The sequence below is a fragment of the Aspergillus lentulus genome, assembly GCF_001445615.1.
Source record: "Aspergillus lentulus DNA, contig: Alt17, strain: IFM 54703, whole genome shotgun sequence".
NCBI lineage: Eukaryota > Fungi > Ascomycota > Eurotiomycetes > Eurotiales > Aspergillaceae > Aspergillus > Aspergillus lentulus.
The window spans coordinates 421,211-440,969 of record NW_028322112.1 but is presented as its reverse complement, the minus strand read 5'-3'; the positions used below and the strand labels follow the sequence as shown (position 1 = coordinate 440,969).

The 19,759-nt window shown below is 48.8% G+C and overlaps 7 protein-coding genes and 1 non-coding gene across 8 annotated transcripts; 4 read left to right on the top strand and 4 right to left on the bottom strand.

The window, feature by feature from the left end:
* Positions 1-482: 482 nt before the first annotated feature.
* Positions 483-992, top strand: ALT_9185 (uncharacterized protein; the record flags this gene model as incomplete). The annotated part of the gene is made up of 1 exon (XM_033559780.2): positions 483-992. One exon carries the CDS (start codon positions 483-485, stop codon positions 990-992), a length of 510 nt encoding a protein of 169 aa, XP_033415671.2.
* A 392-nt stretch (positions 993-1,384) lies between these two features.
* On the bottom strand, positions 1,385-1,458 carry ALT_t187. Its single transcript has one exon. It is a non-coding gene; the product is annotated as a tRNA-Ile (tRNA).
* A 1,229-nt stretch (positions 1,459-2,687) lies between these two features.
* ALT_9184 (FAD-dependent oxidoreductase) lies at positions 2,688-4,009 on the top strand (the record flags this gene model as incomplete). The annotated part of the gene is made up of 2 exons (XM_033559779.2): positions 2,688-2,705; positions 2,765-4,009. The coding sequence occupies 2 exons, from the start codon at positions 2,688-2,690 to the stop codon at positions 4,007-4,009; spliced, it is 1,263 nt and encodes a 420-aa protein (XP_033415670.2).
* A 1,279-nt stretch (positions 4,010-5,288) lies between these two features.
* ALT_9183 (coiled-coil domain-containing protein) lies at positions 5,289-6,843 on the bottom strand (the record flags this gene model as incomplete). The annotated part of the gene is made up of 3 exons (XM_089600563.1): positions 5,289-6,077; positions 6,132-6,219; positions 6,296-6,843. 3 exons carry the CDS (start codon positions 6,841-6,843, stop codon positions 5,289-5,291), a joined length of 1,425 nt encoding a protein of 474 aa, XP_089455060.1.
* Positions 6,844-8,479: 1,636 nt separating this feature from the next.
* On the top strand, positions 8,480-9,280 carry ALT_9182 (uncharacterized protein; the record flags this gene model as incomplete). Its single annotated transcript, XM_089600562.1, has 2 exons — positions 8,480-8,527; positions 8,723-9,280. 2 exons carry the CDS (start codon positions 8,480-8,482, stop codon positions 9,278-9,280), a joined length of 606 nt encoding a protein of 201 aa, XP_089455059.1.
* A 2,119-nt stretch (positions 9,281-11,399) lies between these two features.
* On the bottom strand, positions 11,400-11,813 carry ALT_9181 (uncharacterized protein; the record flags this gene model as incomplete). The annotated part of the gene is made up of 1 exon (XM_089600561.1): positions 11,400-11,813. One exon carries the CDS (start codon positions 11,811-11,813, stop codon positions 11,400-11,402), a length of 414 nt encoding a protein of 137 aa, XP_089455058.1.
* Positions 11,814-14,572: 2,759 nt separating this feature from the next.
* Positions 14,573-15,236, top strand: ALT_9180 (putative aldehyde dehydrogenase-like protein C922.07c; the record flags this gene model as incomplete). The annotated part of the gene is made up of 2 exons (XM_089600560.1): positions 14,573-14,969; positions 15,022-15,236. 2 exons carry the CDS (start codon positions 14,573-14,575, stop codon positions 15,234-15,236), a joined length of 612 nt encoding a protein of 203 aa, XP_089455057.1.
* Positions 15,237-15,451: 215 nt separating this feature from the next.
* On the bottom strand, positions 15,452-18,049 carry ALT_9179 (phosphatidylinositol-specific phospholipase C/glycerophosphodiester phosphodiesterase family protein; the record flags this gene model as incomplete). Its single annotated transcript, XM_089600559.1, has 6 exons — positions 15,452-15,682; positions 15,731-15,854; positions 15,911-15,973; positions 16,072-16,449; positions 17,031-17,942; positions 18,003-18,049. The coding sequence occupies 6 exons, from the start codon at positions 18,047-18,049 to the stop codon at positions 15,452-15,454; spliced, it is 1,755 nt and encodes a 584-aa protein (XP_089455056.1).
* Between the last annotated feature and the right edge of the window lie 1,710 nt (positions 18,050-19,759).

The following is a 19,759-nucleotide window of genomic DNA, read 5'->3' as shown; positions in this document are numbered from 1 at the left end:
GGCGTTTGTAGAATTCCGGGCAGAAATAGCAAATGATAAGCTGCAGAGATTGCCAAGTGAGTGATTGCTGAGGACCTTCCTGAAGGAGAAACGCATGGCTCAGGGTGCCCACAGGCTGCACAAAGGATTAAGCGAGGAGTTTCCTCGGTGAGTCCAGTCTATGACACCATTTACGCGCCACCCGGACAGCACCGATGCTGCAGAGTATAGATAGAGTTTGCCAACCGAGCATGAGCCTTGGGTCCTCTCGGGCCAAAACGGTCCCACACCCATTCATATCCTTTTCCGCTTCGGCCGAAGAAATGCGGCCGAGGTGATCAAGATCTTCATCGTGTACAAGCGTGCAAGCTCTATAGCTTCAAACTCTGCCGTACCCCTGAGGCTAAAGTATAAGTATTCCCTGGCTCCTGAGGATCAGGGGTGAACTATATCTCACTCATTCGCACTTAACAAGGCCTTATACTTATCTGCCAACGGTCAACATGGCCGGACCCCTCGAGGCCCTACCGACTGCCACCATTCTACTCCGCAATGCCACTCGTGCATTAAACCCTCGGATTCCTCCCATTGCCCGGCAGAGCGTCTCCATACTACCCTGTCGCATAGCCATCATCTCTCGCGACAAACTCAGAAAAGAATCATTAGCCAAGAACCCCAATCTACGCCGATGCGTCGCACACAATAGTCTCCTCCGGCGGTCCATGGAGGAAGCACACCACAATATCCGCAAACGCATGTCTTCTCTTTACTTCGAGGACGACGAGGATGACAGTCCAGCCCTGACTTCACAATTATCCAGCGAAAGCCCATCCTCCAGCATCCGGAGCACAATCAACGCTGCTGTAAAAGCTATGGCGCGTCGACAACGGTCAGAGGGTCTTGTCCGGATGGCTTCTTCTTCTTCTTCTCAGGAACCGGACGGAAAGAAGCCGCTGGCTAAGTATCGCCGCTACTACGCTCCCAGACTCAGAGTCCACCGTCCTGCGGGATAGATATACAATATATGCCCGCGTCGCGAGTTGATGAGTTGATGACATCACCGCTTGATGTTATCACTTGATTTTATGTCACCTCAGCATATCAGCATTTACGGAATGGTCTTTATACCCCATAGAGTCATACCCTACCTACTGATAATATCCTTTTCACATAATTCCCTCCTTACTCGTTATTGGCGCTTTAGAGTTTAGACGAATTACGAAGACACGCTGTGCAATCCTTTCATGCATTGGCGGTATATCTGCCGTACAGAAGCATATGCATAATTGATGACATTATAAACATATTATTGTTCTTCTACTGCGTTTTGTAGCCAGTAGTCTGAAAACTATATCAAAATCCCAGGTGGGTAACGGAGATAGGGCAAAAGGCAAAAAGCAAAAAATGGTCACTACGAGGGTCGAACTCGCGACCTTGGCGTTATTAGCACCACGCTCTAACCGACTGAGCTAAGCGACCAGTTCTTGAATACCTCTGCTCTTTAATGATTTCTCAGTGAATTTGTCCTATACCGGTATCTCATTCCTCGGAAAAGATGACCACAACCCCGTGGGTGACTATACCTCCATCGCTTTGCTATTAATGAATAAAGTTATGAAAGCATTTAATATAGCCTTGTGCTTGGAGACTTCTTGTAGCAAACATACTGACCGACTGACGAGTCGCCTATGCCTGTCACGGGGCAGTCTCGCTGTGTATATATTTACGACGTATTCCACTCCCTACCACTCTCGATCTGTTAGATTGAGTAAACTTGAGGACGGCAGATACCTTCCTGGTGGCAGTCAGTACCTGCTAATGATTTACTCTGATTGATATCATTTTTATCAGTCTCAGGGAGGGCCTTCTAAACATCGCTCATTGTGCTTACGCTGCAACCGTCCGTAGAAAAGGGAATGATGTTCCTATGGACAGGGATTTGACCGGCATTTGCTGATACCTAGACAGGACACGGATGCTATATACTTAGCTGAACGTTTCATTTGATTGTGCCTCTTGTGGCCGTTACTCCCGGTGAAAAACGGCCGGTTCGGCTCTGTGCCTGTAGCGGTAAATGAAGAGCTGTTGCTGACCCGAAGGCCTCGTGTACAGTTCTCGTATGTAATGGGAGATTCCTCTAGAATCTACTAAGGACCACACCGACCCTGTGAGTGGAATACATAGACAGTCCGCCAGCTACGGATCGTTTGGCGACGAGTTAGTATGTGACAATCATGGGTATCCGGAAACCATCGATTTGATGGACCTATTCACTACGACTTTCCTAAAAAGCTTCGATCCTTCTTGATTGGCGTCTTCGACAAAGCGATCAATGTAATCGTCAATTGCATTGCTTACCAGACAAGATATCTCACATAGCATGGTAGGAGGACAAACCATCAACCTTCCACACCATTACCCAGATATCATCATATCACAGTGCTATCGGAACTTCGGACATCGGGGCACCGTGCTAAATTGCCGCCCTGCCGTTAGACGATGGCCGAATCCCCAAGGTACCTGCAACCAACGGAGTTTCGGAGTTTCTGAACCGATCAGATCAGATCAGTACCATTATTCTCTTCAGTTAAATAAACTACAGTTGCCCTGTGTTCATGGCGACTCACAAGTGTGTCTCGCTTCCTCTTTTTGTTTGTTTCACTCACATATTTCCATCTTTTCAGGACCTTCGGACATAACCTCAAAGGATGGGCCCGCCCCAAAAGGTAAGATCACCCTGAAGTATACTTGCTTGGCGGAGTATATCTGATGCGGAATCGTGTAGGTTATCATTATAGGGGCCGGTCCCGCTGGGATTCTGGCTGCGCTACGCCTACGTGAGCACAACCACATCTCCCCTACGATCTATGAAATCCGCTCGGAGCCCAGTACCCTTGGAGGTGCAATTGGCATTCCATCAAATGGGCTGAGGTTGTTGCATCGCCTGGGTCTCTGGGATGCCCTGCAAGGTCGAGGGGCCGAGACTTCTACTCTATGCTTGCATGGAATCAAGGGGCAAATCCTCGGCCAGATGGACATGACTTCATGGAGTCGACAGAAGACCGGATTTGGCTATTTACGGATCCGCAGGACGGACCTGATGGACGTCCTTTATGAGGCGGCTCGTAGAGCGGACATCCCCATCCACTTCGGCAAGCGCCTGAGGCACATTGTGGAGAATGATCACAACATTACCGTTGCCTTTTCTGATGGCTCCAGTGACCACGCAGACCTTCTCCTAGGGTGTGATGGGATTCATTCGACAGTTCGCAGCATCTACGTGGACGCCGGTATGGCGCCTGAATACTCGGGCATATCGAATGCATATTCCCTGGTTCCCACTTCTAATTTACCCATCGCTGCTGGGCCAGTTAGTGGGCTGAACATGACTCTCACCACGGATGGGCTCCTGGCCGTATCACCTTGCACCCCAGGCGGTGAGTTGATCTACTGGTTCTTTTCACGCGAGCTCGCCATGCCAGCTAGTGGTGACACACGCGACGGTTGGGAGGAACGCGGGAAAGAGCAAGTGGAAACCATCAAGTCCACGGTGTTTGATTTGATTAAAGAGACAGAAGGATCATGGGGCAACACCATGAAGGAAATGATCAAGCATACTGAGACGCTCCGGTTCTATCCAGTCTACCGCCTCCCCACGGGTGGCAAATGGTGGAGAGGGAGGTGTCTAATTATTGGAGATGCAGCGCACGCAATGCCACCACATGCCAGCCAGGGTGTTTCCATGGCGCTGGAAGATATATACATGTTATCGAATCTCCTTGTTGCTTGTCCAGATTCCTTGGATGAGGTCTTCAGATTGTATGAGCAGAAGCGCCGGCCTCGTGTGAACGAGATGTACAGGGTGGCGGAACGCAATGGCGGCGTCAGGAAGAAGACTGGTCCCTGGCAGCTGTGGCTCAAGGAACTTGCAACTTCCGGGACTTTGCTGGTGTACAGCTTCTTCGGCCTTGGCAGGTTTGGACTAGGCCAGAAGCCGTTGGTCTACGATGTCGAGGAAGATATGTGCTAGACACTGTTTGCAGCAGGTTATCGACCGTCATATCCACTAGTTGTTTTATAGCTTTCGATGTAAAAGTTCGATGCTAAGGTAGGCAGTAGGCTTATATCGGTGCTTCAGTGATTCCTCAGTGTTAGTCAATGTGATAGGGATCAGTATAGAAAGCCGGAATTAGAGAAGAGAGCACAAAATGCTTGCCAACCACTTCACCCTTTTGCGTACATCGCGGCTCAGGATTCTGGAATAATAAGCAATAGGGTGCCATTCTCCACCAGGCCCCACCGCCAGGCCCTTATTGCCTTCACGCCTCAACACATGATACATAGCTGGCACATTCCAACAGCGGACGCCATCATTCTACCACACACAACCACAGGGTCTGGAAAACAGGCTTAGACCTAGGCAGGTGTTTTGGGTAACCCAACTGAAACATGTTAGAGCTTGTTGTGTAGTAAGATAAGCCCTAAAGTAAATGACTCTAAAAGTATGTGGGCCCCTTAAGTAGTGTTTGCCTGGCACCAGAAACAGCGCCTAGGTTACTGTGCTTTCTGGATTCAGCTGTCCTGCATAAGTGTAATAACTGATCTTTTTGCTGTTCTCCTCCCAAGACCCTAACCCCCCACCAAAAACCCCAAAGAAACAGACTGCTTAAATGGCTCTTTTCTCAGAGGTATTAAGCTTATCATTCTCCTGGAAAGAACGCATTTTGCTGCCCTTCTGCAGGTCCGACTCGGTGTACCCGCTGGGAACAAGAATTAAATATTCGAGTCGCAAACGGAGCGGATAGAACTTCATGATGAAAGTAGCATCAGAGGAAGGAAAAGGAAAAAGGGTAGTTGAGGTTATGACGAAACAAAGCTGTGGCTGTCCAAAGTTACCGGAGTCCAAAGTTACCGGAGTCCAAAGGTGGCCATGAAGCGCCACATTTTGGGCTTCAAATTTCATTGGGCATGCCATTTTGGTATGCAAAGGATTTCGGTCGGAGCAGAAAGGCAGGCAAAGGTCGCAAAAACACTTATTCAATACGCAAGGTCTCTTTATGTGGAGGGTATGGCGTTGATATAGTGATGTTGAGCAAAAGGAATGATTGCGGAGAGTCTGAAGCAGTCATACTCTGATAATAACTTAGTGCTATGGCACCAAAATCGGCATCGGCATGTACCGAACAGAGTTTCAGTGAGGATGGGCAAAACAGACGCAACAGTAACACATCAACGCAGGAGTGAAGCGATGACCACATAACATAGTACACATGTAAGATCTTAATCGCCCATCACACGTCGGACGGCCCTTACTTATCAGGCTTCATTCCGTTCATATTAGTAGTGTTGCTAGAAGCATTTGATCTTCTCCGTGGGCGGTTGGAGGCCATTCGTCCAATAGCAGGAGGGCTAGATATCTGAGCCATCTCCTGTTCGGCTTTCACACATGGTGCTTGTGACCTCCGTAGTTGCACTACGTAGGTCAATGGGAAGCGATTTCCATCTTCCACTGCTGTGATGCGTGGGAACACCGTGAGCAGACTCTCACCTAAATCTTTCTGGCTGATTTGGCTCACTACCGGGTCTGTATCAGGGAACATCAAAGGGCTCCATTCGTCATCCTCCCACTTGAGAGGTTCAAAGTCTGGCTCGTATCGTCGCTTAGCTCGTTGAATGGGCTGCCAGACCTCTGCGGCTTTCTGCACCACTTTCTCGAGACTCTGGCGGAAGTTACTAAAGTGAGACTCCGGTAGTAGTTCGTACAGGTAAGATGAGACATTTCGTATCACGATCTGCATCCTTGAATGAAGAGCTTTGCTCTGAGTTTCCGGGTCTATGGATAGAAGTATGGACCGACAAAAAGATTCCTTTTCACTGTCAGATGCCGCAAGGGTGGTGAGAGCCTCCCGAATTTGTGTGTCTTCGGCTATAGCATAAGTGGGCTGGAAGATATATTTGTCAATTTCTCTGGCCAGAATGGCAAGGATGACGGCCAAGCGCATCTGTTTCGCTGCGGTTGAGTTTGATAGTGGAAGTGGGACACGATGCTGAACGGCAAGGTTACTCTGCCGCCAAAACACATCCCATCGTAATCGGTTCTATATGAAGGAACGAGTCAGTAAGCAAAGAATAACAATAGCTTGAGCACTGACCCCTAAAGTTTCTTTGGGGAGATCCTCTTTTATTTGAGCATATATCTCGGTCGTGGCATACTCCCACAGATTCACAAAGTCATCCATCCTGGAGGGGAAGAAGCAGCAATCAAAAGTTAGCAGAGTCCAGCTGGGATGGATGACACAATAGACAATGGACGTACATTTTGTCTTCCTCTTCGTTGTGAAGAGCAGCAGCAAAACCCTCCAGCCTATTTAGCCGAAGTTCCTTAGCTTTATGCGATTTCTGCAGCGCTGCTTTCTCATCCTCCAATTCCTTCACTTTCTCCTTTGCTGTTGATAATACTCTTTTCAGTTCAGAACCGGCTGACTTCATCTTCTCAATGATTGTGTCCCTATCTCTCACATTCTGTCGCAGACTATCAATATCCTTCCGGGCCTCTGTGAGATCTGATGTCTTTTTTGCATAGTCTGATCGAAGCTTTTCAATCTGAATGGTCAGATTGTCTGTTAGAGACTTTTGCTCAGCAAATTCCTTATCTCTGGTGATACTTGTTTTTTCCAGAGAATCTATCCGCATCATGATCTCTTTTTGCTTAGCTTTTTCTTTTTCGTTAGCTTCGAACATCTCGTCAATTGCAGTCTGCTTTTTTGTGACTCGCTCCAACATTTCCTCCCTAGTTCTTGTCAGCTCGTCGTCTTTATTTTGTACCTCATTCTGAAGTTTTGAGATGTTATCAAGGATCTCCATTGCGTTTTGGAAGCCTGGTCCAGAAGACAGCTCACGCAACTGGGCGAGAAAATGATGCAACAACTGGCTGTTGCGCCCTTGGCCTTGCTGGGAAGAAGAAAGCGTGCTCGCGGACGGCATGATTTGCAGCGACTCGTTCTGCCAAAAAGAGATAGATTAAAAGTCTTCGGGTGTGTTGTGTAAGAACCTGAACTTGATGCCACTGCTATGACTTCAGTGTAGATCGGTATGGTAAGTCGATAGTAATCCCACTTATATATCAATCGGCCCATCATGAGGCTCCTGAGTTCAGGCATTGTTCCGGTCACTCCATAGTGGATTCGACTGCGTCTGTTCGGGGCAAGGGCTGGCCCCCCCCCGGGTCCCCCAACCCATGACGACGGTGTCGACAAGTTAAGGCGACGCAGGGATTCGCCTTGCTCAGATAATGGATGAGAAAAAAAAAAGAAAAAGAAAATAAGCGCCGATGAGTTGAAGGGCTGAAAATGCTGGCGATAGGCCAGCAGTCTCCCCTCTACGTGCCTACAAACCTGAGGATAGCTCACTGCTTTCGGTGTTCACGCGACCCATGACATGTTCCGAAGCTCCCGTCCAAGTGATCCATGCCACGTATCTTCAAATAGATGGTTGCCGTGCTTAGAGCTGTTTTACCGTAGCCAAGAAGCATTGGCCAGCTCTCTTTAAACTTGAAGTTTAGTTCGCACGGCGGATACGAGTAACGCCTTGGCGATAGCGGGTATAACCGCCTAAGGATCGATAGAGATAGCCATTAAATGTCTATAAGCGCCAAGGCATAAAGAGCACAATGCCTTCAGAAGAGGTTTGACTCATTATGAAGCTTCTGATAATGTTCATTATTCTCCGAAAGCTTCATGAATTGCTGTGGGGAGATGTTAAACACTGACGATGGAAAGCCTCACTCACACTGTGGGGCTCAGACTATGTAATTCATCCTACTAATACCGTGATGCGTCCATCTTGCTCCTTGCTTAACATGATATAATAAATGCATTAAGGGTTCTAGTAAACGCCGCCATTGCCGCAGAACATGTGGTGGTGTTTGTGACATTCCAGAGACGCCTATGCGAGTCATGGCATGCATATCTGCTGCGGCGCACCCGCTACGTGCTCCGCAGCAGTTGGTCGCCTCATGTCAAGGCGATCAGTCAACGCCATCGCTCTTTCATTCTTTCTACCATTGTGCGTCTTAAGCATGGGCCGTGATTCGCATTTCAACGAAAAGGGCAAATTCTAAGCTTAGACATATGTGGAGCAATAGTTCTATTAATCAGTGCATTTGAAGGATTGGCGTACGTTGCCACACCTGCCCCTTGGCGCGATATCAATGATATCAAAACTCCTACTGATTTGTCTTCTAGTTTCTATAAAATATGGTGAATGGGTTCCATACAACAATGCTGGCATTCCATAGGCGCGGAAACCTTGGAGGTTATTACACCTCAGATGCGGGGTTCAGCAAGATTTACCGGTGCTCAAGCATATGATAGTGAAAGGAGTTGGTCGTTGCGAAGTCTTCGAGGTGAGCTAAATACACCATCTCTGCTGTACCCTATATTTCTTGCTCTGAATTAATCCTGTTCCTACCTAGCAGAGTCCAACGTCTGATTCTGCAAATATGCTGGTTAGAATGCGAGATGGCCCCTTTGGGCCCTACATGGACTACGTGCCTCCCAGCCAGTTAGGCAGTGGCAACTTCTACTTGTTCTCACAGACTCCTGAGTTGTCTGGGCCTTCTTGATTGCCAATGCCCTCGTCGCCTTCAACCAACAGTGCACGGTTCGACCCTCTTCCTGCCTATAACATCTCCTCCACCTATACGCGCGGCCCTGACCTCTTCGCATCCTCTAACCCTACCTAGGACAGTGATTCTGCTTTTAAATGGGACTTTAAGCCCTCCTGCGGCATCCACCGCGCAGGGCTGCCAGCCTGTGGAGGAGCCATATTCAAAGATAAGCATTTTATGCCAGCCACGCTGATCCTAAATGCCAGCACTGGTCCTAGCTATACCACATCCTCTGGAACTGAGATCCGACTTAAACAAGAGTTTCTCGGAAAGGTGGAGAGCAGCGTCGTTTCCCTCTATCCGGGAGAGATCTCCTTCGAGTCCGATGGAAACATGTTCTTCGGCAAGTTGGCGCAGGTTCCCACGGGTAATTATATTATCCACGGCCATGATGTGGATCTCAGCGCCATTGGGAGCTCATTGAAAGAGATCACTGAGTATCCTGAGGGAAAGACTTATACTGCCGGTATGAAACTTGGTAATTCCGCCGCTTTGGGGATTGGAGGGGATCTTATGGGGGGAAAGTATGTATCTGGGACGGTGTGGATCAATAAAGATCACTTGGTCCCAGTCCATGTTGGAAAAACGTCCTGGGGGGAATGGTTCGGAAACAATAAGGTCGAACTCGCCTGAACTCACACCAAATGCAACTCTATCTATACTATATTAGGAAAGAGGCTATAGCATATAATACTAGTATAGAGGTGTGGCCTGTTTATATATGCATTTCTACCTATCCTAATACTACCTGTCATATTCATTACTCTGCTACTAGGTCTCTAGATATAGAGATATTTTTAGATTGTCATTATGCAGGATAAGCTCTTGTATATAGTTAGCTACTGCTATTTGCCTGCTCAGAGCAGATATCTAACTATATAGGTAAATGCAAGCTAGTCTAGTAGGTAGAAAAGTATATTAGAAGTTTATATAGGACTAAGTTAGCTATCTGTAAAGGGCAGATGCCATCATGCCAGCTACCCCTTGTAGCATGACCTAGAAGCTACATATATAGGTGTATAAGCCAGCACTAAAAAAGGTAGTGGTGATCTGCTACTTCTAAGGAAATAGCAGCTTAACTCCTATATATCTGTCACTGTTGTCTTAGTTCCTAAGGGCTATCTACTCACTAAGTAGGGAGGTGGACTATATTATCATTACCTTATTATATTATAGGTACTGGAAGTCCTCTGGTTATGTAAGCTAGATAGGGATTAAGCTTAACACAGTAGTGTTTCTGCAGTAGGTAGTAGAGATATACAGTGCACCTGACAGGGATGTCTAGATGGTTCTCTGGGGTCATAGTCTTAGCATGGTAATTGCCAGCTCTATAGCTATGATGTACTTATCTTAGCAGTTAACAGCATATAGTTCTTCACCTGCTCCCATCTCTAGGATGATACTAGAAGCACTAATGTCAAGCACTAAGGATATACTAATCAGTCTGTATCTGCAAAAGTAGCTGCTGTGTTAGTACCTGTAGCTATTTCTCTGGAATAATGATGGCAGTGTAGTAGCACTAGAGCAGATGGCGCAGTGGCAGGATTAAGACTATAATTAGTAAGGGCACAAGTATGAGCATGAGGAGGTTCTGCTGATTCTGCTGCTTTCAGGTAAGAAAGATGAAGTTATCCCAGCATATGCGGCTGCAGAGCTAGAGCAAGAGGGCAGGAGACTTAGACTAAAGGTAGATAGATTAGATATCTCCAGGGCCATGCACGCGGAGATACTGGTCAAAGCGGCCGGGAAGCAGGCCATGATGGATTTTATAAAGAAATGTACCGCTTCGGAGGGAGGGAAGAGGTAGACGATTGACTTTTGATACTTCATATCGCCTATAGCAAGTTAAAGGATATTTTCCATTTATTAGTCACTGCATAACCCGTAATAACCGAGATCGCTAATAGACCTAGCACTGAACCTCTCTGTGAACCCTTTAATGTCCATATCTATTAGATAAACACGTCAGAACCAACGGTAATATTAATAACATATGGCGGACTACCCGGCAGCCCCCATCTACTCAGTCAGGAGAAGAAACAGAATTGAGCAAATGCAGCCGCTGCCCGGAGGTTAGCTTGCAGTGTCCTCGCCTCCAGCATTGCCGCCCGCGGCGATGATCATCACTCAGGACCCCGGGCCAGTATCCGGCTCCCAAGGCCAGGATTGCTCTCCCCGACCCGGAGCAGGCATACTCAACGCGAGACGTCGGAGCGCGGCCTCGAGATTGCCAAGCAGCCGCGAACTCACGCAGTCGAGTAGCGCCATGGAGGATGTCATGGGGGTGGAGAAAGAACCGATCTGGAAGCGCAGCGGTTGCATGACATTCTCATTTCCATTTCCTGCTGGAGCCGGAAGGATTCTCTGATTGGTCGCTGAATACCTTGGAGACCACAAGGATTGACTTATCCAGAGAGCTGCAGAATTGAAGGTGAGTTTGGAGGAAAAGGTACGGTGAGAAATCCACCAGGAATGTGCGAAGCATTCGGCTACAGGCACATGAGATTTGAACCGATCGACTAGTTATTTGACCGGTTATCCAGGGGCAAAGATATGGCGTTATTCGAGGTGCATTTGAACCCACTAACAAAGAGCATCAGTCTGAAAGGCAAGCACGTGCTAATAGATATTGATGGTAACAAGGAACTGATAGCGTTGAACAGTGGGTAAAGAAGAAGACTGGTCAAATTATCCCGAGCAATACGGAGAGGCGACCATGCCCTAGCCTATCGTCACCCATGACAAGCAGCGCCTATGCCGCTAGACTGGTCAGGGTGGACACATCGGGAATCCCTGGGCCCGGCAGCGCCATGGAGGTCTCCCCGACCAGGGTACTGTACGACTGTGGCGATGGAACCGAGGCCAGTGGAAATATGAAGCTCGGATGGCTGGTCGGGAATGCCAGCGTCAGTTCTGGGGTGACTTCGTGGACTACGCTTGCTGTCAAGGGCAACTGCAGGAGATTAAGGGTATTGAGGTTCCAGATGAACTTCTGAATGTTCCATGAATCCAGGCTATCTGCACAGGGCCCATCCAGCGTGCTCTGAGGGCTCCATAGCACCGGAAAGTCGGCTGTGTTTACGCGGGTTTCATCAGGTCTGGGATGATCGTTGGCCGAGAGGGATGAGGAAGAGTTGGAAGAGTCAGAGGGAATGGTGGCTGCCATATTCACTGTGGACACATATTCACTGTGGACGCCCTGCTTGGCACATCATGAGCAAGCTGGTTGCGTGCAGCAGCATTTAGTCTTGGCCACCACACGGGCATTGCGCACTTTCCGGCATACCTTGGGTTTGATTGACCGCACATGGCATTGGTAAAAAGGACAGATGATGGAAAGGTGAGATTTAAGAGGGATTTGAAGCCATCCCGTGTGTGGTAAGTGCGGGGTCTAGCATTACTAATTAACAACAATCAATGTAACCTTGGCTATCTTCCTGGCTGATATTGGCGCTATTAATCTTACGTGCGAGCCAGAAGTCCTGTTTGTCTCATTTGGCTGACTTTAGTGCTTACCTGTTGTCTCACACGGCTGTCCTTCATCCTTTTGCAACATTGAAGAAAATGGCTAGATTAGGGTTCGATTTAAACACTGGACTGAGAACGGTTCTGTTCATTTGAGGAACTAAAGGCTAGATTTGCGGGCCTTGAATCATGATCTACTAGGCTTTGGGCATAGCGTATCTATTCATATCCACAACTAAAAGTCTAACTACATGATATACTCACTGGGTTGTGGGCCATGACATGAATGGCCTCCCCAGCGATCTTATGAGGCGGACAGTGGAATGACTAGGGAGGAGCTTGGCTGCAGATGCCGTCCTCAGGTCTGTTTGATGTCGAACCGTAGCCGAGATTAAAAGTTATATCCTCAAAGCTAAGCGGAGCAGTACCATACATATACGGACGCCCATACGGAGAAGAGCACTGGCTGACCACTCCTGCGCCGTAGCTGCTTTTTGTCTGCTCCATGTGATCTCTCCTGGGTTGCTGACTGGGAAATGGCTGTTCTGAGCAATTATTAAAATAATCACTGACTGTGTATGTGTTAACAAAGTTGTAATAACCATGCTTGTGTTAGACCTTTTGAATGATTCCTAATAGACCAGCGACCGCATTGATTCCTTCGCCTCGCTCCATGACAATCTCCAGTATCCAGGGGCAGGTGCGGTGCTTTGGATGGGCCTGTTGGCCAGGGCCAGCAGGAGCAGATAGAAAAGTATACAGAGAATCTTCATATTGCTGCTAGAGTGGAGGTGATCGGTTATGAAACCATGAATCAGTGTGGGTGACGAATGGTTGTTGCTTTATGGATTATGGTCGCCCTAAGAGTACCTGACTACGGGCATGACACCCCTAAAGACAGCCTGGAGTTGGTGGTCGCGCCCCCGGAGTTCGGTGGTTGATCCCCGGCAGACGGCCGCTGCGGGATCCCAAGTCAGGTGTCGGACATGGTGGGTGCATACTACCGATTTTCCATTGAAAAGGAAATATATTTATGACCCTTCTTACTCCGTTATTCTTTGGATCATTGATTGGTAATGCCAATTGCCAACAGAATGAACAAACAAACCAAGACTACTAAACGAGGGGTGCACAGCATTCACTGGTTGGACGAGATGCAAATGCATACTGATGTAAGCCACCTACAGGGATCGCGTATGCTTGCTAGATTCGGCATAAGCAGGTGTTGCGTGTTATCTGTTCTAGCCCACAAAAGCAGAATTCTCCGCATTTATGCGAGAATACTTTATAAAGAACACCTCCTCCTTGTGTAAACGTCCTTCGTTACCAGACAGAATCTGCTTCATCATGAAAATCTCGCTTGCTCTCTCTGCTCTTGCCTTACTTGCTTGCCCTGCCGCAGCGGTCGATCTTGATCCAACAGAAGACTGTGGCGCGCCCTTTAACGCCTGGTGGACCCGGTGCACCCGATCTGCCTCCAACTGCTGCTACTTCGCAGCCGAAAAGGCCAATAAAACCTGTCCGATGACTCGTGCAAGACATTATGTCTTGCTAGGACACTGCAGGTCGCTCTTTGAGGGCAGCGCAAGACCCTACAACAAAGTTGACTGTGTCACCGCCACTCTCTCCGGCATAGCCTTGACTATGGGGGATCGTGGCCTTGACTTTCCTGTCAGTTGTACTATTGATGACATCAAGGACATGCCCTAGGGATTCCGGCGTTCCCTGTAGGAGGCTTCGTGGAGAACCGTCGAGGAAAATTCAAGAGGGGTATATTGGCAACGTTCGTGTACAATTTGAGCGTTCTAAGGGAGGAAAGGTCCCGACAGCGAATCGGCAGAATCTCACTGTGGACAGGCTCGACTGGCCAACGAAAACTGTCTGTCAATACCTAAGGTTTATACGGGGGCTGACCCAGCCTCTTCTGCACCCTGGATCATAGTTCATCAGTATACTCATATTCTGACAAGACAATATGAATATGGATAGGTTACTGAACCTAGTATCTACTTAGAGTAGAACTGAGAAGCTGAGACGGACTTAGTAGTAGATTAACATTCCACACGGCTACTAGTAACCGGCATCGGCGACACCCCATACCTCTCGCAGGAGGGGCAACTGCTGTGATGGCGCTCAATTTAGAAGTGAAGATGCTCTTCATGTCTCAACTATCTAGGCAGCGTTTCAACAGGAATATCAGACATGGGGGAAAGAGGAAGAAGATAGAACTAGGAGTGACTTTCATAATCAACTGTTAAGTCACCTGGGTAGTCTAACGTGATATGACAATGGCCATCATCACAACGGCGCTCAGTCAGTCAGACTGAAATAGTTGAAGGATCAAGCGTGAGCTTATTCTTGGTGTTCTAGACAGCGGAAACATATTTGTCAAGTAATCCTAATGTAGTTAGCTATAGTTAATGATAACTAAGCCCTCATTTGACTGCATCATCTTGCCGGATGTGGACATCGAAAAGTGGCTCCGCAGGTCGCCATGGGTGCATGTGGAATTCCGGTCAGTCCTGTATTGCGACCAAGCGTGTCTATATCCATGAGTCAATTTATGAGCGCTTCCTGCGAGCTCTGGTAGAATTTACCCGGGCCCATGTCACTGTCGGATGCTCCTCGGTTGATGGTGCAACCATGTTGGGCCCGATTCAGAACAAGATGCAGTACCAGAAACAGAGAGATCTGATCGAAGACTGCCGACGAGAAGGGTGCAACTTTTTCTTGGATCAACCTCTTACAGCACAGGAGGATCTCGCGCGCCAATCCCTCGAGTCTGGCTTCTTCCTCTGGCCGATAATTGTAGATAATTCCCCAGCAGGTTCTCCACTTGTCACTGAGGAACAGTTTGGTGGGTTGTTTACTGAAATGTACGAGGGACGAGTGCTGACAAGTCATTCCAGGACCTATCATCCCCTGTATGCCCTTTTCTGATATCGAGGCGGTGATTTCCGCCGCCAACTCCACTTCAGCCGGATTGAGTGCAAGCGTATGGGGCGAAGACGCGAAGGCAACGCAGCGGATCGCGGACAGCCTGGACGTTGGAACGGTCTTTGTCAATGGTCCTCACGTCCAGATCCTCGCTTTCCATTCTCAGGCCATAAGGAGAGTGGAATAGGGGCAGAGTATGGATTAATGGGACTGATCGAGTACTGTCAGGTGAAATCTGTGGTCAAGCACAGAGCATCTTCTTAACTACTAATATGAGACTATGTTTGTCAATTTCTACCTGCACCTCGAACTAGTTCTTGTGCTGTTATATGTGGAATAATGATCCGGTGCAGTCAATTCGCCTCAGGAAATCACTAGTCTCATTGTTAATATCGTCGCGACTCACAGCCAACCCCGACTCAACCGACGCAAGGAAAACAAAGATCCAAGCGTGGCACTCGACGGCCGCGCCTGCGCACCAACATGTCGAAACCATGTCAAAATAGCCTGCCACGACACGGTAATGTAGACAAGGCTATTCCAGAATCCCTGCAAAGGAAGAGCAAAGCTCAAGCCGAAGACATAGTGATTGGAAACGGCAAGCGCATAAACCCGGTTGGCAGACGAAGGAACCTGAAATACATCAGTAGATGTACAGATGATAGAGACGCAAGCACGTACCCATGTGACGATTAATGCCGCAAAGAAGAGAACGGCATATTTGAAGTACGCTTCCGAGGCCCCGCGACTGTGCGGGAAGGAGCGGTCTGGGTCGTAGTTGTGGTGGCTGACTGCAGTCGAGGTTCTAGGAGAGAACTGGGGGGACCGTGACTTTCGTGGACTTTCGTTTTGTACCATTACTCGACGAGGATGATGTTGATCTGAAATGGATTAGGGGGTAATGCTTCGAGTTCGGCGGTATGGCTGGTCGAAGTTGGACAAAAAGGTTGATTCACAGTAAGGACATCAATAGAAATTTCCGATTCCAGGCCACGGGCCAGAGGACGATCATGTGCACTCACCAGGTCAGCACCGAGTGCAACGTCAAAGGCCAGATCACCGTTGCCTGACACCGCGCCCTCTGTGCGGCGTCGCCCTCCTCCGGCTCAGACTGAGTCAAAGACAAGGGTGTCCCCCACTCCCAAATCGCAGGATGAAAGACAGCAGGGTCGAGCTCATTCCGCCGCATACAATCGCGGATATTCTCGATGAGGGCCGGCTCGCGGTCCGTGGCGACCACGCTCTGCACGCCGAGATGTTTGGCGCAGAACATGGATAGAAGCCCGTGCCGGCGCCGAGCTCGATGACCTGGTTCCCGCGCACGAGAGCCTGCCCGGCGGGCGTGCCGAGAAACGAGCCGAGATGCAGGGCTGCTTCCCAGGTGCGGAAGCCTGTTGTTCCTGCGGAGAGGATCAGACCGCCTGATTCGGAGGTGATGATTGTGCGGTTGCTCCTGTGTTCTTCTGAAGGAGCTTCATCTGCATCTGTATCTGAAGCTGGGACTGGCCGCTTCGATCGCGAGTTTTACTTCCCGTTGCCCAATACTGAAGGTCGGCGTGCAATCTTGGATATCCATACCAAAGGTTGGGATCCACCTCTCCCTGATCACATCAAGGACGAACTGGCCGAGATAACGAAGGGCTATGGCGGAGCCGATCTCCGTGCTCTTTGTACCGAGGCTGCTGCTGACACAAATGCGGGCGGGCAGAATACCGTTAGGAACATATGGGAAGATCCATGGCTTTCGAGATGACGATCAGAGCGCGGGAAGCAGTGGTCGACGTCTTCATAGACACTGTTGAAGATACTCCGGCAAGCCCTCTATAGTTTGCCTTGCTGACCTCAATTCACAACTAATACAGCAAGACAGTGCTAAGTCCAGTACAAGAAAAATAGTGCCGCGACCCAACATCAAATCACTTAGCATAATACCCTCCCTGCAACAGTGCACCAATCCCGAATCCATTGCATCGCTTCGAACAACTCATCCACATTCAGTATTCCAATCCCACTCTCGATCAAGAATCGCCAGAGCTTCGTTCGTCGATTCACCGGCCACCCGGGTATATCCCAGAATCGCGACACCAATCCCCTTGCCGCGGCCGTATCGATCATCCGCTTCATGGTCTCTTTCTGACGTCTGCTTGGTCCCCAGGGCCAGAAGGTCCCGGCAGCTTTCCTTAACGATGCGCTTGCGTAGTATGAGTTGTTGGCGGTGAAGCTGGCGTTGTCTGCAAGTTGACCCAGTGGGGCATCGAAGAAGACGTCCCGGTATTCGGCGCCGGCATTGACCAGCTCAAATGGGGTATTCCCAGTGCCCACTACTATGATCGGCCGCCAGGCCAGCCCATCGCCGGTCTTATTCCAATATGATAGCCAGCCACCGGCACGCAGGGGGGCTAGTTGATCCATCACCACGGGCCAGGTAGTATGCCCGTCAGTCTTGACATCAATCAGGAGTGTCAAGCTGGCATTGGGAAGGGTCTCGAAAACTCCGGACCTGGGGGCGGGATAGTTGACGCCCTGATTTATCCGGGTAAGGATTATGGTCAGGGGTTTGATATATAGAGACTGTAGAGTGCGTTCGGCCGATAAGGACGAGGTTCGGTGGCCTACCAGTAGGTCATTGGACGTTTTATCTAGCCATACATCTGCCTCTACGCCCACACAACCAGCAGTGAGCGCATCAAACAGTGGGACTTTGCGCCAGTAGTCGTTATGTGAATGGCACCGGACGGGTGTGATGCCCTGGCTAAAGTCCTTGGGCCATGGGGATAGCGCTGTAACGGAATCGGATGGCTTTTTCCAGCTTTCTCGTATGCGCTGCAGCCCATTCGCATGCACAGAAGGGATGAGATTGTCAACAAGGGCCATGCCCAGGAGGAACCATACACTAAGTAGCGACCAAATCAGTGGATTGAATATTGCAAGATGAAGTGGATAATCACAGTACAACCAGGCCGCCGCAGAGGGTGACCGGGAGAAGGCAGTGAAACACATGGCTGTAGATTGCCCTTCTCCGCCCTGTGGCCGCGAGCTCTCGATCGTGGGAGAGGCAGCAAAGAGACCTCATTGAAACTAACACTCTTCTTAATAGCCTGTATGGTGCCATATGTGACCGGGTACCCTCACGTCTGCTGTCAAGGCTAGATACAAAGTAGAAGGGCAGACGGATTAGGATTGTATTACTCAGAGTTACTGCTTGGCTTGCTATATACCCCAAGAAGGCTGCTGGCTTTATATTTAAAAACAGTTGTCTAAGTAAAATCCCTGCACGGTCTGTCGTATGGGGCGCTGGATGCGACTAGTCTTCGATCAGTCACCTTGTACCTGTTATGGTCAAGTGTTTTTTACTAGTGCAGAGACAACAAAACCATCACAAGTCACCAGCAAGTCCGAACAACCAAATTGCTATAAAGTACAGTCACTAATTCTGTATTGGGCCTTACAGCTTAGCACGCATGCCACCAGCCTGGTGATCCAGGGATAAGTCTGATGGGAATGCGGTATAATTGGTAGAGGTACTGCATGGTACATCGCTTCCTAATCAAGTGTTTCTTATTTTCGCGTAGTATATTTCGATCTTATGAGACTAGTACTGTCTTCCAACCTAGGATTAATCTATTGCTCTATGAATTGATTCCTGTCTGTATCTGTCTACCTCTACCATGGAAACCACGTGCTTTCTCATTTACTCTCGACTTTGACCGGGGAAAAAGTTACATAAAGGTAGATTAATCAGGCCTGCACAGCGAAATAAGCCACTCATAAACATCGGAAACTTTGTGTACTCCCTCTGGCGAGGACTGAAAGGGTTGATTCGGTATCTTACACAGCTGCCTAGCTTCCTGGGTCGCAGCAAAATATGGCGCGTGCACGGTAAGAGGCGATCCTTCCTGACCCAGTAATCCATGGATTGTAGCCTGGGATGGATCACCGTGGATCTTGACCCCTGTTTAGTGCTACCAATAGTACTCGGAACTCACTTCTTAGTCTGTCTGGATGCGTATTAACCCTGGATTAGCCCTCTAATTGTCACTTGATAGAAGGATCCACCAGCCTAGCAGAGAGCTCTCTCATCCCACCCAGGATTTCAATCCCCATCCACTTGACGTAGCTTCAGCGTTTCCCACGTTGGGTAGAACGCTTTGGGTAGAACATTTCAAGCAGGAGTAGTCACAAGAGCCGACACAACCCTCGAGCGTTGGTGTTTCATAGCATACACATAATATTTAAGCCATCCAATCCGGAGTTTTACAGCGTCGTGGCCTTAAACTTCCCGTAGTGTCGCTCTAAGATACGCATTATACAGGTAGTCAAGCAACAACCCTAATTGAATAACATACTAGGGATTACGTGCCGCCCTGGAAATCAGGTCCATTCCTCACTTGCCTGGCGGTTAGGTATGCGAGGAGTGTAAATGCTCATGTTCCGGAACAAGTATTGATATCCAAAGACTGCTTGAGAAGTTCAACATCTTCAATGAGTGACAATAGTTGGGATGCTGCAGCACCACTACAAATACTTGATCAACCAGCTCTTCATCCACACTGTCTCCTTAACAGATACAACTGTCTCCTCACGACAGACGCAATCTAAGCAATGCAATTCAACCCGGAGCCCACTCACTCGCAGCCTGTGTGATCATGGTTAGTTAGTAACTCCTATAAGATGTGGGGATTGTAGTGGCAAGATACTTACTGCCAGAGA